The sequence below is a fragment of the Oncorhynchus tshawytscha genome, linkage group LG34 (genome assembly GCF_018296145.1).
Source record: "Oncorhynchus tshawytscha isolate Ot180627B linkage group LG34, Otsh_v2.0, whole genome shotgun sequence".
NCBI lineage: Eukaryota > Metazoa > Chordata > Actinopteri > Salmoniformes > Salmonidae > Oncorhynchus > Oncorhynchus tshawytscha.
Window position 1 is genome coordinate 4,751,499 of NC_056462.1, and position 16,494 is coordinate 4,767,992.

General features: G+C 42.9%; 1 protein-coding gene across 4 annotated transcripts; it reads right to left on the reverse strand.

Moving 5' to 3' along the window:
- Positions 1–658: 658 nt before the first annotated feature.
- LOC112231729 (ribosomal protein S6 kinase beta-2) lies at positions 659–16,453 on the reverse strand. 4 transcript variants are annotated; one of them, XM_024398472.2, is made up of 16 exons: positions 16,380–16,452; positions 15,334–15,388; positions 14,996–15,033; positions 9,708–9,822; positions 9,453–9,521; positions 9,116–9,263; positions 8,898–8,955; positions 8,606–8,706; positions 8,376–8,466; positions 6,746–6,836; positions 6,482–6,589; positions 6,177–6,239; positions 5,824–5,901; positions 4,946–5,053; positions 4,316–4,428; positions 659–2,683 (listed from the first exon to the last, which is right to left on the reverse strand). In XM_024398472.2, the coding sequence occupies exons 1-16, from the start codon at positions 16,424–16,426 to the stop codon at positions 2,500–2,502; spliced, it is 1,467 nt and encodes a 488-aa protein (XP_024254240.1). In that variant the 5' UTR covers positions 16,427–16,452; the 3' UTR covers positions 659–2,499. The 4 variants fall into 4 exon arrangements, with proteins under 4 accessions (XP_024254240.1, XP_024254241.1, XP_024254242.1 ...); XM_024398473.1 differs by having other exon boundaries at positions 16,228–16,436; XM_024398474.2 differs by lacking the exon at positions 16,380–16,452 and adding an exon at positions 16,160–16,210.
- Between the last annotated feature and the right edge of the window lie 41 nt (positions 16,454–16,494).

A 16,494-nucleotide genomic window follows, 5' to 3' on the forward strand; every position in this document is an offset into this window, starting at 1 on the left:
GCACCTACATTCATTTTTTTAAACAGATAGAGATTTGTCACTTTAAAGTAAAAGATGTCCTGGACTAAATGATTCTGAATTATAATTAATTTGGTTGGAGGTAGGTGATTGTGTGTAATTTCTCTCACCTGTGGTAAGTTGCAGTTGCCTACTAGGTAAAAATATCCATTCAATCAGTTTACTAAAGAGAACACTGAACATTCCGCTGCATTAACCTCCATTGAAAAAGTGCAAGGGTGCCAAAATACACAGAGTATACAAAACATTAACAACACCTGCTCTTTCCATGACAGACTGACCAGGTGAAAGCTATGATCCCACATATTAATCCCCTTCAAATCATTGTAGATGAAGGGAGACAGATAAAATGAGCATTTATTTTTTTGGCACCTCAACATTAAGGCGTTCCTAACATTTAGTATACCCAGTGTATTTGGCCGCAACCGTACGTGTGCAAGAGAAAGTTTTCAGCGATTCTTTAATCACTAAATGTGTTAGAATTATTCAATTATTAGGACTGACCCAGAGGTCAACAGGACAGTTAGGGAACTATATCCTGCATTACCTCTGGACTATGGAGGCTGTTGTTCAATTCCTGTGACAAACCGATGGACTGACCAGACAGACGTTGCATTAAACCAAAATTAATACCACAGAGTCCAGACATTCAATATGTCTTTATTCTTCAGGATTCTGCAACCCTATCTTCCTCACAACCACATTAGCCAGAGAAAATAAAATCAAACATTCCACTTTGATCCAGAACATGTCATCAGTCCATTAAATAATACTATATTTAAATGAAATATACATTTGCCAATATTATTTCCGTCCCCAGACACAAATATGACACATAGAGGTCTTGTGTCTTCCAAAACTAGTCCTCACAAAAGTAAGACAGGATGGTTGATGAAAGAGCCATGGATAAACAGAGTTCACCAAGAATGTGAACGGGTGCCACGTTGGCACCAGACCTGGGTTCAAAATCAAATAGTATCCATTTTCTTTGATCATTTGATTGAGCCTGACTGGAGCGCCAGATGGGCAGAGTTACGACTTTTGGGACTATTCCATTGGTCCCATTTCGGCAGACGAGCTCAATCGAGCGGAGCTCAAGCGGTTAGAAAACAAATACTATTTGAACCCAGGTCTGCCCACATATACAACGGTTTGCTCGAACTATGGTTCTGCGTGACATGAGTAAAGTAAATGGTAGGAGTGCATGTTCAAAATAAAAGGCTAATTCAACATCGCTTCAGACACATGGGACTCATACATATGAGCCGAATTGCTTCACAGCTGTAATATGAGCTCATGTATAAATGCAGTCGTTCCCATAAACCAAAAAAATACTATATATTTTAAAGACCATCTTTAAGCCGAGTGTCTATTTTACACAGTGTTTTTGGAAATGTGCGTCATTCAATACTTTCATTCTTGCATTATGACAATGATCACTAGCCTAAAACGACCCATTTAGAGCTCGACTTTGGGAACGAAATACGGTCCAACTCTGCCTATTTCTCAACTTCCAAACAGAAAATGAGCTGTGGTGGTTCATTGATGTGTTTTTCTGGTCATGCGTGCCGCGCCGCGACCAACGTTGCTAGTTCGTTAGCTACGCTAGCCAATGTAGCTAGCCAAGGAACTCCTCCAGTACACGTGGACGTCATTTCACATGATTTGTTTTTGGCCAGAAACTGTAGAGCTCAGGAAGAAATGCCACTTCTGTAGTGAAATGTCTTATTCATCAAATTGTTTTGTTTTTTAAAGCATTAAATAACCTGGTAAGACAGTGCACTGATCAGTTATAAAGCTGTTATTTCTGCCCAAAGTCGACCTTTAACATTTTGATAAACAGCAATGTCAAATGCTTTGGCAGTAGTTGGTGTTCTCTTTGCTTATGTGGCAAGTTGAGAAACATTCAAGTGAAGTGGCTGGATCCCAAACTGATAACTCAACCCGTTCCCTAAACTCTTGTTGACTTCCCTTAGTGGGTCTGTGACGACTGGACATGTAAAAGCAGGTAGAGGTGGGCACCAGCCCAGCACTACCACATCTGATTCTACTAGACTAATCATCAAGACCTGAATCAGGTGTGTTAGTGCTTGGCTGGAACAAAGACCTACACACCCTGTAGCTCTTCAAAATGACCACTAAGCTCACCCCCATTCAGACCTCAAAGGAATGAGTCAACGAGGGTATAAGGGGAAGGGAGCGAGTGCACAGTATGGGGTTTGGGACCCAGACTGTGAGAAACACAGGGCCTCCTGAGGACGGCCGCGTTCCAGACAGACTAGCAGTCGTCTGCCAGATGTCACAACGCCTGGATCGGTGTTAAACATATCCGCTAACCACATCGTATGATATAGCAACCAGCGCCCAACTGTCGATGACGTGGCATTCAGCCATTGGTGGATGCGCGCGGCGCAACTGCAAAGTAGTCGGCCTGGAACGCGGCCAAAAGCTCGGACTCCTCCTGACTCCGCCTACTCCAGTTCATCTCCGGTTACCCTTCTGCTTCTTGTTCCGGCCCGGCGTGCGGATTGGCTGCGTGGCGCCGTTGTCGGTGGGCGGGGCGGTCGGCGGGAGATGGAACGAGGTCTGGGAGAGAAGGTCCGACTCGCTCTCTCCTCCCCCTGAGGACTTGGTGAACGACCCGGGGAGAGAGAACTTGAGAGGACTGAGGAGAGAGAAGAAGAAGAATAATAATAGAAAGAAATTATGAGACATTAGATAAGGGAAATACATATCAATCTGTTGGTGGGGTTGAGAGAGGTGTGTGTGTGATATATATATATATCTCATGCATACACACTACCCTAAGTATTTATTTGGACAGTGAAGCTAAATCTTTTCATTTGGCTTTATACTCCAGCATTTTTAGATTTGAGATCAAATGTTTCATAAGAGGCGACAGTACAGAATGCCACCTTTAATTCTAAAGTATTTTCATACATATCTATTTTACCGTTAAGAAATGAAAGCACTTTGTGAATCTCATCTCCCTCTTTTGAAGGTCTCATATGTATTTGGACAAATTCACTTAGTGTATTAAAATAGTCAAAAGTGTAGTATTTGGTCCCATAATGCTAGCACACATGATTACATTATGTGTGTAACTAAAAACCTGTTGGATGCAATTGTAATTTGGTTTCTTTTCAGATCATTTTGTGCCTTACATAAATTAATTTTAAATACCTGTCATTTGAGTCACTTTTAATTGTAAACAAGAATATAATATGTTTCTGAAAACGTCTACATTAATATGTACGCCATCATGATTATGGATCATCACAAATGATGACTGAGAAAGTTAGGCATAAATACCCCCCCCTCCTCCTCCTCTTCAGAAAGTATTCACACACCCCTACAGCCCGAATTGAAAATGTATTATATTGAGTCACTGGCCTACAGACAATACCCCATAATGTCAAAGTGGAATTATTTTTTGACATTTTTTAAAAATCATTGAAAATGAAAAAAGGCACTCAAGTAAAACTTCTAAAAATTTTGCAAAGAAATGAACTTTATGTCCTGAATGCAAAGCGTTATGTTTGGGGCTAATCAAACACAACACATGAGTACCACTCCCCATATTGTCAAGCATGTTGGTGGCTGCCTCATGTTATGGGTATGCTTGTCATCGGCAAGGACTAGGGAGTTCAGGGGGATAAAAAAAAAAGAATCCTAGATGAAAACCAGGTTCAGTTTGATTTTCAGACTGGGAGACAAATTCACTTTTCAACAGGACAATTACCTAAAACACAAGGACATATATACACTGGTGCTGCTAACCAAGATGACATTGAACGTTCCCAAGTGGCCTGGTTACAGTTCACTTAAATCTACTTGAAAATCTATTGCAAGACTGGAAAATGTCTGTCTAGCAATGATCAACAACCAACTTGACAGTGCTGGAAGAATTTAAAGAAGAATTTAATTCAGGCTGCAAAAACAAAATGTGGAATAAGTCGAGGGGTAAGAATACTTTCTGAAGGCACTGTATGATCTTTGTGCTAGAGATATGGGACCAAACACTAAAATGTTGACTACTTTAACACACTAAGTGAATTTGTCCAAATACTTATGACACATTCAAAATGGGGAGACTAAACGGTAAAACAGATGTGAAAATACCCTCAAATTAAAAAAAAAAAAAGTTAATTTCTGTACTGCTGCCTCATATGAAACGTTTGATCTGAAATCCAAAATGCTGGAGTAGAGCCAAATTAAAAATATTTAGCTTCAATCAAAACAAAGCCCGAAGGTGAGTGCATGTCCGTGCATACGTGTGTGTGTCTGTGTGTGTCACCTGATGGGGGTGCGTGGACTGCTGTTGTGTCTACGCACGGGACGTGTCCGCGGCTCAAAGGAGAAGCCCTCCTTCAGACTCTCCAACACAGAGGGAGCCACATAGGTAAAACCCTGACAGACAACATCCATTAATTAATTAATTATATAGGATGACTAGTCATTCCAGCAACACTTTCACTCCTCTATGTTGGTTTGGGAAAGACCAGAATAAGGGGTGTTTTGTTAAAGGTGAGAACAGGGTCGCGTTCAATAACACTCGCAACTGAAACAGTTTTAAAACTAAAAAACAACCTTTTATTGGACGAGTCCCCATTTGTCAATTTTGTTCCGTTTCGTGCCAAATGAACATGACCCATGTGTGAGGTTGAGAAGAAAGCGTGAACCCATGACAGAGAGAGGTGAAAGGAGGAAAATTACTGAAGGAAAAGATGAAGGGAGCAAAAGGAGAGAGATAGAGCGGTGACAAAGGAGGTAATCGTGGCTCAGTTGGTAGAGCGTGGTGCTTGCAATGCCAGGGTTCTGGGTTCAAGTCCCATGTGGGACTAGTACTGAAAATGTATGTTGTTCACTACTGTAAGTTACTCTGGATAAGCGCATCTGTTAAAGGACTAAAATGTAACAGTCTCACAGCGAAGGCGTGTTCGTGCTGGTGGCTGATTGTGGAGTCGTCAGGACTGTCCACCGGAGTCTGCTTGGTGAACCTCGTGTCAAACTGACTCACGTCCTCATCTGACTGCTACAGGGGGTGAAGCGAGACGGGGGAGAAAAGGGCAAGTGGTTGAATAGAGAGAGAAATGGTGGGAGAAGATACATAAAATGCAGGGATGAGTACGTTTACATGCACATAATTCGATCTTCAACTGATTATGGCAGTAGGCCGAGCGAACACTTTACTCTGCTTAGCTTAATCTGCGTAAGGTCAAAATCACATGCACACGCCGATTAAAACACCTGGTTTTCTGAGCAAATCATTTGAATTATTAGGACGTGTAAAACAGCTCAATTGGCGTTCCAGCAGCGCAAGCCTCTGTCTAATGTGCGAGTGAAGCGAGTTCGGAAAAACAAAAACGTATGCAATCTTAGAAATTGTTTTCACGTAAACGTTATATGTCCCGAACTCAGAATTGAAAAGGCTTCCCAAAAATAACATAGTCGCTGTGGTAGAATGTTTATTTTGATTGACGATTTTCTGCATTCCTCAAAAAGTCCCATCAGTCCCATTTCTGATTGCCATGTAAGCCGGATTATTATGGAAAATCGCATGTAAACGTTTTAAACCAACTATTATATTCACCTGACTATCCCCAATAATCATATTATTGTGCGCATGTAACCGTACTCAGAGGGATGGAGAAACTGTACTCGGACTGGTACGCCACAGTTTCAAACTTTACAGGTGCCTCCTCAATTCTTAAAAATGTCAAAAAGACCCAGCACAGATTTGACATTTTAGCTATCGAATACAAAGGGACTGTTGGGTGAGTGACAGTAGTATAGTGGTCGTACCAGGCATGGCTTGTAGGGCGGCTCACACCTCTTACTCAGCAGGTCGTCCCAGTTGATGTGTCTGAAGAAGGGATGCTTCTGTAAAACCAGCAGAAAAAAAACCCTCGCAGCACTTAGAATCTATCCCTGTACAACGCAGATACAGGCTCATGAACTATTGGATTTTGTTCAATTTGCTATCAGTATAAGAACTGATCATAAAGCAGGGTTAGGGTACATTTAATTTCAGTCAATTCAAGGAGGTAAACATTTCTGTTCACTTCCTGAATTGACCCCAAGCCTATTACAAAAGGTTGATGATGTCAATAGAAAAAAAAAAAGAAAAAAAAAATCGGGAGACGTGCGTCTATCACCTGTATGTCTTTACAGTCTGCCGCACTGGAGCCTAGCCTCTGAAGAGGACTCTTCTTCAGCAGCTACACACAGGGACAAAAGAGATGATTATACATTTCACTTGCTTTGGCAACGTAAACATGTTCCCCTGCCAACGAAGCCCTTTGAATTAAATTGAACAGAGATGAAGAAAAACAGATGAGGCGAGAGAGGAGAGAGAACAAGAGAGAGTAAGGCAGTGGGCAAGAGAGAGAAAGTGACCTCTAGACTTAGGATGATGAATGTTCTTCAACCTAATGAGATGGGGAGGTGTGGGCACCTCTACCTTTTTGATCATGTCTCGGGCGTCCAGTGTGAGGTAGGGCGGTAGGTTGAGTTTACACTTCAAGATCTTATCAATGGTCTTCTTCCTGTTCTCAGCAGTGAACGGAGGCTACGGGGACAGGCGGGAAGACCAGAGGTTTGAGTCAAACATCTTTCAAATGGTATCTGATTGGTTTAGAAAGAAGCATCAAAAGTGTTCCCAATTTTTTCCCCCCCATCATTCATGCAGGCACTCTCCCTCCCCCTCTTTCTGTCTGTCTCTCACCGAGCCTGTCATCATGTCATACATCAGGGCTCCAAGACTCCACCAGTCCACTGCCCGGTTGTGCCCTGTACGCGTCAGAATCTCTGGAGCCCTGAGAGGAAGAGAGGTGGAGGTCGAGAAAATGTAAGAAAGAGGGAAAGAGTGAGGGGCGAGAGAGAGCAGGGAAGAGACTTAAGTAGGAGAGTCATGAGAATTGGCTGTAATTCGATTCTCAACCTTCTATAAGTGTGAACTGTTCACTCAACTTCCTGGATTGAAAGAGAATCCAATATGCGACAGATTTTTATGCGAATATCCTAAAACCCAAATAAATAAAATCTGCACATTTTCCCCACCAAACGGACTTGGTGCGGATACATTTTTATTTATTTTTTTAAAAATCGGTGTATGATGACGTAGTGCACGCAAAAAGTTATTTTTCGCTTAAGTTTTCATGTACGAAACCAAAATCTAAAATTCTGTTTCCATAGCATTTTCAACTCTACTGACAATTTGGTCACAAAAACCATTGCGTTAAATAGCAAATGTGCCTACGCCGGTCTTAGCATGTGTGCTCAGATATGCCTACAGCACAGGTAGGCTAGTCTACATGATGAGATTCTATTATGGATAAGAATATTTTTAGTTGTCAAGCATCGATCATCATGTCACCAGAATCAGACTCCATATTTATTGGAAAAGAACATCAAGATCAATGTGACCTTTCACCCCCCTGTGAAGTTTATCATAAGTCATTTCATCTGTAGCCTAATAAATTGAATGATTTTCCCCAGTCGTAGTGGGACGTCCACACACCATATCATCTCGTGACTCAAGTTTACTTCAAAATGATGGTTATTACATCAATATGTGCGCACCGCCATTTCTCATATAATTCATTTTAGACACATTTCAATATACGCTATTACTTTACTCGCATAAAAACATAGTGTAAGGAATATGGTGGAAATGACACACTAGGCCATGCAGCCCATGGACAAATGTAACATTTTTAAATCCACACTTCTCTTCAGTTCACCTAAGACCTATCTGAACTATGACTACTACAGTGACCTGTAGTGCAGCCTCAGAGAGCGATATCACAGATAGAACAATGAGACAGATATTTCACTGGACGCATAAATATGAAGCATCCGCGTGGCGTTTCCACTCACTAGCAAATATGGTAGTGAGAGGAAGCCCACTGGCGGGCAGTGGGAGAAGATGGAACGAGAAGGATTTTGGCCAACATTATGCACGTTTTCTAATCCAGGAAACATTGGATCTCAACACAGTTCGGTTCACAAAACTAGAATATGTTATGAACAGAGTGGACTAAGTTTTGTAGACCATAGCGTTTGCCAAAGTTTAACAAATTGCGTTGTTTAGGAGTACAAAGTTGAATTGAGTCATTGCACACGCACATTTCACAGAGTAGGTGTTCCCTAACGGAAATGTGCAGATGCATGCTAGAACGGGCCAATAGGATCTCGCTAGCTCGTGCTTGGCTCTGCCCACCTCCTTGCTTGTTCTACCCACTATGACTCATCTGTTCACATTGGAAACGACATCTATCTTGGTGTAGCTATAAAAATCTTTGGCGATAGCCGACTCAGAGACGGCATCCTCATCAGCGTGGTGCTAGACTCACATGTACTCTATGGTCCCACAGAAGGTGTGCGTGACCGCGCCGTCGTGAATGGACTCCTTACACAGGCCAAAGTCGGTCAGCTTGATGTGTCCTGGGAGACAGAAACACAATCTCTGTCAATTCTAAACCATAACAATAATCCAATCCATAGCAGATCATTTATTTTTTATTTTTTAAAGATGCTATTTTAATCTCACTGATATTGATTTCTACGTAACAGACAGACACACCTTGGTGGTTCAGCATGATATTCTCTGGTTTGAGGTCTCGGTAGATGATTCCATTTGAGTGGAGGTGTCCCAAAGCAAGCACGATCTCGCCCAGATAAAAACTGTTTGTCAAAGAAGGGAAAAACATTTATTAACACTCCTCTGTACGCATGCGCAACACATACTGTCAAACTATTATCTCATCTTCTCCTCCTCTCTCCTACAAAATGTTCACATGGCAATTCACTGCTGTTTATGGCCTCAGCGTCACACTTTCTCGATGATAACCTGAAGCTAAGCATCTGGCTTTTACCAGGCTGTGTCCTCCATGAAGATTCCTTCCTTCTCCAGCTGCATAAACAGTTCTCCACCTGATAAACAAAAACACGATTAAGGAGATTGAAGTGTCGATAGAAGTTGACATGCCAGGATTCAGAGATCGACACGGTTCTCCTACCCAGATCCCCTCCCTCCAGGACGAGGTCAAAAGCATACAGCATGTCCCTCTCCCGCCCTTCCCGAATCGCTCACCACTGAGACACTCCAGGATGAGGTAGAGTTTACCCCCGGTCTGGAAGGCGTACAGCAGGTCCACGATGAAGGGGTGCCGCACCGTCTCCAGAATCTCCCGCTCCGCACGCGTGTGGGCCGTGTCCTTGGCGTTACACACGATCTTCGCCTGGCAGGGAGAGAAAGCAAGGGATGGGTGGGAGGAGAGAAAGTGAGGGATGGGTGGGAGGAGAGGGGGGGGTGGAGATAGGAGAAAGTCAGTTGTGTATTTAGAGGCATTACATTTTGCCCTGGTACCATAGCAATGTTTAGAGCATTCTTTTGGTTGAGAAAAATGATTGAGAGGAATCTTATGTACCTTCTTTAAAACCTTCATTGCGAATATCTTCCCCGTCTGTGCACCCTGCACTTTCCGTACCTGGAAAACCTGCAAGTAAAAAATACAATTGTTAAAATAGGTTAATGACAAACGGGATGAGTTTCTGAACAAGAGTATGGTGTATATCCAAGTACATTGTGAAGCTGAAACTCTTAGAAACGCAAACACGCACTGATTGACGGACGGACGGACGGACGGACGGACACACACACACACACACACACACACACACACCTTGCCATAGCCCCCCTTGCCCAGCACACTTAGCAGCTCAAAGCTGTCTGGTCCGATCCTCTCACTGTCTCTGTTGACAACGGCACTGGTCAGCTCTATCTCTTCTGTCTGAACACTAAGTGAGAGGGGGATAAGAGAGTTAAGAGGGGAATGAGTGAGGGTGAGTTTAAAGGATTCAGTGAAAGATCAAACCAAATTGTATTGGTCACATGCGCCAAATACAACAGGTGTACACCTTACAGTAAAATGCTTACTTACGAGCCCCTAACCAACAATGCAGTTAAAAGAAAAAAAGGAGTAAGAATAAGAAATAAAAGTAACAAGTAATTAAGGAGCAGCAGTAAAATAAAAATAGCGAGACAACACACAGGGGGTACCGGTACAGAGTCAATGTGCGGTGGCACCGGTTATTTGAGGTAATATGCACATGTTGGCATAATTATTATAGTGACTATGCATAGATGATAACAAAGAGTAACAGCAGTGTAAGAGGGGGGTGGGGTGGCAATGCAAATAGTCTGGGTAGCCATTTGATTAGATATTCAGGAGTCTTATGGCTTAGGGGCCAAATCTGTTTTGACCCTCTTGGACCTAGACTTGGCACTCCGGTACCACTTGCCATGCGGTAGCAGAGAGAACAGTCTATAACTCGGGTGGCTGGAGTCTTTGACAATTTTTAGGGCCTTCCTCTGACACTGTCTGGTATAGAGGTCCTGGATGGCCAGAAGCTTCTTTTAAGTCTCCCGAGGAGAATAGGTTTTGTCGTGCCCTCTTCACGACTGTCTTGGTGTGCTTGGACTATGTTAGTTTGTTGGCGATGTGGACACCAAGGAACTTGAAGCTCTCAACCTGCTCCACTGTAGCCTCGTTGATGAGAATGGGGACGTGCTCAGTCCTCTTTTCCCTGTAGGCCACAATCATCTCCTTTGTCTTGATCACGTTGAGGGAGAGGCTGTTGTCCTGGCACCACATGGCCAGGTCTCTGATCTCCTCCCTATAGGCTGTCCCGCCGTTGTCGGTGATCAGGCCAACCACTGTTGTGTCATCGGCAAACTCAATGATGGTGTTGGAGTCGTGCCTGGCCCTGCAATCATGAGTGAACAGGGAGTACAGGAGGGGACTGAGCATGCACCCCCAAGAGGCCCCTGTGTTGAGGATCAGTGTGGCGGGTGTTTTGTTACCTACCCTTACCACCTGGGGGCGGTCCATCAGGAAGTCCAGGATCCAGTTGCAGAGGGAGGTGTTTAGTCCCAGGGTCCTTAGCTTATTGATGAGCTTTGAGGGCACTATGGTGTTGAACGCTGAGCTGTAGTCAACGAATAGCATTCTCACATAAGTGTTCCTTTTGTCCAGGTGGGAAAGGGTAGTGTGGAGTGCAATAGAGATTGCATCATCTGGGAATCTGTTAAGGCGGTATGGAAATTGGAGTGGGCCTAGGGTTTCTGGGATAATGGTGTTGATGTAAGCCATTACCAGCCTTTCAAAGCACTTCATGGCTACAGACGTGAGTGCTACGGGTCGGTAGTCATTTAGGCAGGTTACCTTAGTGTTCTTGGGCACAGGGACTATGGTGGTCTGCTTAAAACATGTTGATATTACAGACTGTCAGTGATGACACGTGCCAGTTGGTGAGCACATGCTCGCTGTTCACGTACTGGTAATCCGTCTGGCCCTGCGGCCTTGTGAATGTTGACCTGTTTAAAGGTCTTACATCGGCTGCGGACAGCGTGATCACACAGTCTTCCGGAACAGCTGGTGCTCTCATGCAATTTTCAGTGTTATTTGCCTCGAAGCGAGCATAGAATTAGTTTAGCTCGCCTGGTAGGCTCGTGCCACTGGGCAGCTCTCGGCTTTGCTTCCCTTTGTAGTATGTAATGGTTTGTAAGCCCTGACACATCCGACGAGCATCTGAGCCGGTGTAGTACGATTCGATCTTAGTCCTGTATTGACGCTTTGCCTGTTTGATGGTTCGTCGGAGGGCATAGCGGGATTTCTTATAAGCTTCCGGGCTAGAGTCCTGCTCCTTGAAAGTAGCAGCTCTAGCCTTTAGCTCGATGTGAATGTTGCCTGTAATCCATAGCTTCTGGTTGGGGGTATGTACTTTCGGTCACTGTGGGTACGACGTCATCAATGCACTTATTGATGAAGCCAATGACTGATGTAGTGTACACTAGAGGTGTATATATAATGTATATTAATTAGGTCCGATTTCAAGTTATGACAATCGGGCGCCGATTTTGCCGATTTCTCAGTATTTTGTAATACCTTTAACTAGGCAAGTAAGTTAAGAACACATTCTTATTGTCAATGACGGCCTAGGAACGGTGGGTTAACTGCCTTGTTCAGGGACAGAACGACAGATTTTCACCTTGTCAGCTCGGGGGATCCAATCTTGCAACCTTACAGTTAACCAGTCCAATGCTCTAACCACCTGCCTCATTGCATTCCATGAGGAGCCTGCCTGTTATGCAAATCCAGTAGAAGCCAAGGTAAGTTGCTAGCTAGCATTAAACTTATCTTACAAAAACCAATCAATCATAATCATTAGTTATAACTACACATGGTTGATGATATTACTAGTTTATCTAGCGTGTCCTGCGTTGCATATAATCGATGCAACACTGGGGGATGATTTAACAAAAGCACATTTGCGAAAAAAGCACAATCGTTGGACGACTGTACCTAACCATAAACACCAATGCCTTTCTTTCAAAAAAACAGAAGTATATATTTTTAAACGTGCATATTAAGCTAAAAGAAATCCAGGTTAGCAGGCAATATTAACCAGGTGAAATTGTGTCATTCCTCTTACATTCATTGCACGCAGAGTCAGGGTATATGCAACAGTTTGGTCAGCCTGGCTCATTGCAAACTAATTTGCCAGAATTGTACGTAATTATGACATAACGTGAAGGTTGTGCAATATAACAAGATTATTTAGACTTAGGGATGCCACCCGTCAGATCAAATACCGAACGGTTCCGTATTTCACTGAAATAATAAACGTTTTGTTTTTGAAATTATAGTTTCCGGATTTGACCATATTAATGAGCAATGGCTTTGATTTCTGTGTGTTATTATGTTATAATTAAGTCCGACTTGATAGAGCAGTCTGACTGAGCGATGGTAGGCAGCAGCAGGATCGTAAGCATTCATTCAAACAGCACTTTCGTGCGTTTTGCCAGCAGCTCTTCACAAGCACAGCGCTGTTTATGACTTCAAGCCTATCAGCCTCATGGCTGGTGTAACCGATGTGAAATGGCTAGCTAGTTAGCTGGGTGTGCGCTAATAGCGTTTCAAACGTCACTCGCTCTGAGACTTGGAGTAGTTATTCCCTTTGCTCTGCAAGGGCTGTGGCTTTTGTGGAGCGATGGGTAACGCAGCTTCGAGTGTGGCTGTTGTCGTTGCGTTCCTGGTTCGAGCCCAGGTAGGGGCGAGGAGAGGGACGGAAGCTATACTGTTACACTGGCAATACTAAAGTGCCTATAAGAACATCCAATACTCAAAAGGTATATGAAATACAAATGGTATAGAGAAATAGTCCTATAAATACTATATTAACTACAACCTAAAACCTCTTACCTTAGAATATTGAAGTCTCATGTTAAAAGGAACCACCAACTTTCATATGTTCTCATGTTCTGAGCAAGGAACTCAAAGGTTAGCTTTTTTACATGGCACATATTGCACTTTTACTTTATTCTCCAACACTTTGTTTTTTGCATTATTTAAACCAAATTGAACATTTATTTATTTGAGGCTAAATTGATTTTTATTGATGTATTATATTAAGTTAAAATAAGTGTTCATTCAGTATTATTGTAATTGTCGTTATTACAAATGTATTTTATTTTTTAAAAAGCCGATTAAATCGGTATCGGCCCTTTTGGTCCTCCAATAATCGGTCTCGGCGATGAAAAATCATAATTGGTCGACCTCTAATATATACTCCAATTTAGGCACTCCTCTCCAAATCCTTACATCTTTTATGGTTCGACTGGAAGATGAAGAGATAAGGGAGAAACAATGGTTTATTACCTTAAGGGGATCTGACCTGACCTCAACCCCCTTGATGCCCAATCCAAAGATCTCCACCCGTATCCCGTCTAGCAATCCGGTGACTGCCTCCCATCCACCAAACACATGCCAAAGCCATCTGGTTCCTACAGATAAACATTAACTTTTGATGTAAAAAAACAGTCTATCACTACTTAGATACTATACTTCTGAGTATAACACTGTCCCAAGTTTAACCCAGAATCTAACCATTTGTAAGCAGGAATCAGGAGGATAGAATTATGGTCAGATTTGCCAAAATGAGGGAGAACTTTGTACACGTCTCTGTGTGTGGAGTAAAGGTGGTCCAGAATCCCCCCCCCTCTGGTTGCACATTTAATATGCGGATAGAAATTTGTTTAGACGGATTTAAGTTTTCGGCTACTAGGAGCGCCGCCTCTGGGTGAGCGTTTTCCTGTTTGCTTATGGCGGAATAAGCTCATTCAGTGCGGTCAGTGACAGCATCAGTGGTGGTATGTAGACAGCCATGAAAAATACAGAAACTCTCTAGGTAGATTGTGTGGTCTACAGGTTATCATGAGATACTCCACCTCAGGTGAGAAAAACCTTGAGACTTCCTTTAGATATCGTGCATCAGCTACTATTTACAAAAATACATAGTCCACCGCTGCTGTTCTGTCCTGCCGATACAGCGTATAACCAGCCAGCTGTATGTCGATAATGTCGTTGTTCAGCCACGACTCTGTGAAGCATAAGATATTACAGTTTTGAATGTCCCATTGGTAGTTTAGTCTTCCGCGTAAGGTCATCAATTTTATTTTCCAAAGATTGCACATTTGCAGAATGGAAGGCAGTAGGGGTTTACTCGATCGCCTACGAATTCTCAGAAGGCAGCCCAACCTCTGGACCCTTTTTGTCCACCTTTTCTTCACGCAAATGACAGGGATCTGGGCGTTCCCGGGGAAGCAGTATATCATTCACGTCAGGCTCATTAAAGGAAAAAAGGGATTCTGCCACTTCGTGGTGAGTAATCACAGTTCTGATGCCCAGAAGTTATTTTCCGTCATAAGAGACGTTAGCAGCAACATTACATACAAAATAAGTTAAAAAATTAATTTAAAAATAAGTTACACACAACGCAAAGAAACTAACCAAAAACCACAATTGGTTAGGAAAACATAAAACGTCAGCCTTGTGCTCTGGCGCCATCTTGTCAATATAGTCTCAAGCAAGAATGGTGGACAAGTGACTACATTCAGAGTTCCACTTACAGGTCTGTCTCTGCTATGGTGAAGTCACAAACATCATCCTACAGAGCACAAGAGGGCCAGAAGAGAGGAGGTCAAAGTTAATTCACTGTAGAGAAGTGAAGGGTCACTGCCAATAGACTGAAGATAGCATTATTTAATATCACAGAACATGCATAAATCTTTGTTTTGGGGAACAACTTTGTAGTTAATATGCTGTTTATTCTGGGCGTTTTCACTACACTGAACACATCCCCGATCTGACACTCTGATAGCAAGTTAGTTAGGTACCCTAATTTACTTCCATAACAACAACAAAAAGTGTCCTCAAATTCCCAACAAAACAAGTGACAAATCCCCACCTCTGCGTCGCTAAGGTCTTCTGACTCCAGGTCAATATCGAAAACACCAGCCATCCTGCGAAATAAATTAGAGTTATAGCTTAGCTAGGTGTGAAATGTCATTACAAAAACAACGACAGAGAGTTCGCAATGTGAAACACGCAGTTGTTGTTACTATCCAGCTAGCTATGCCTGACATGTGCAAATACTAAGCAGCTACACTGTCAAAGCTGGCGTTATCTAACGTTAACCTAGATAAGACCGGTTAGCCTGCCTAGATGCTATGGGTGAAGTTTATGCATTAGAGAATATTTCTTACTGGGCCCGCTGGCAGGGAAGGCAATGCTAATGCTAGCTAGCTATAGCTGTTGAGCGGTCAACATGCATAGTTGGAGATAGCCGACTAAACTCAACGATTTACGATGGAGTTGAGCGGTGACTAGTCTGGGGGACAGGAGCTCAACGACGTTATAAAACTAACTCCTGATTTCAGGACTCAAAAGAATAGCCCGCATGGTTGGGTGCTGAAATCAGTAGTTATTGATAAAAACTAAATGTATGTGATGTCGGAGCTCCAGTCCGCCCACAGCCACACTAGTCGCCTCCATCTTAAAATCGCAGAATTTAGTTTAATCGGCTAGATTCAAGAGAACCAGTCAGAGAGCTAGCCAGCTCATGTGAAAGTTCAGACTGTGTTGGAATGTAGAAATTAGAGAACCAAGTTTGTTGCGTCACTTGAGCTAGTTAAATGACAAAATTGACTGTATCAAACATATTTATTTAATGATCACATCGGTTTGAGAGCTGCTTTGACGGCTACCGCTAGCTAGTATCGTTAACGTATCACCTGTGGGTCGTCGTATGCAGTCACCGTTCGTTAGCTAACCTAGCCTAGCATTTCACCTCGGCTCATACCTTCATTCGTCGTGACCACTGAGTCAGTGAGCTTATAAGGAAGCCAGGTTGGCTGATTCCACTTTCCTTGCTGTGTCGCTCGCAACAGTCTCGTTTGATCTAAACTGTAGTCATAAAGAAGAATACGATTATCTTAAAAAGCTGTCTGTCACCTCGATCTGGTCCTTGTTGCTGTTCTGATGTTTGTTTCTCTTGGCATGTGTGAATGAACTTTTACCTTTTTTTTTAGCTACGTCATCAGTAAAAGTCTTGCGATTGGCAGCTTTT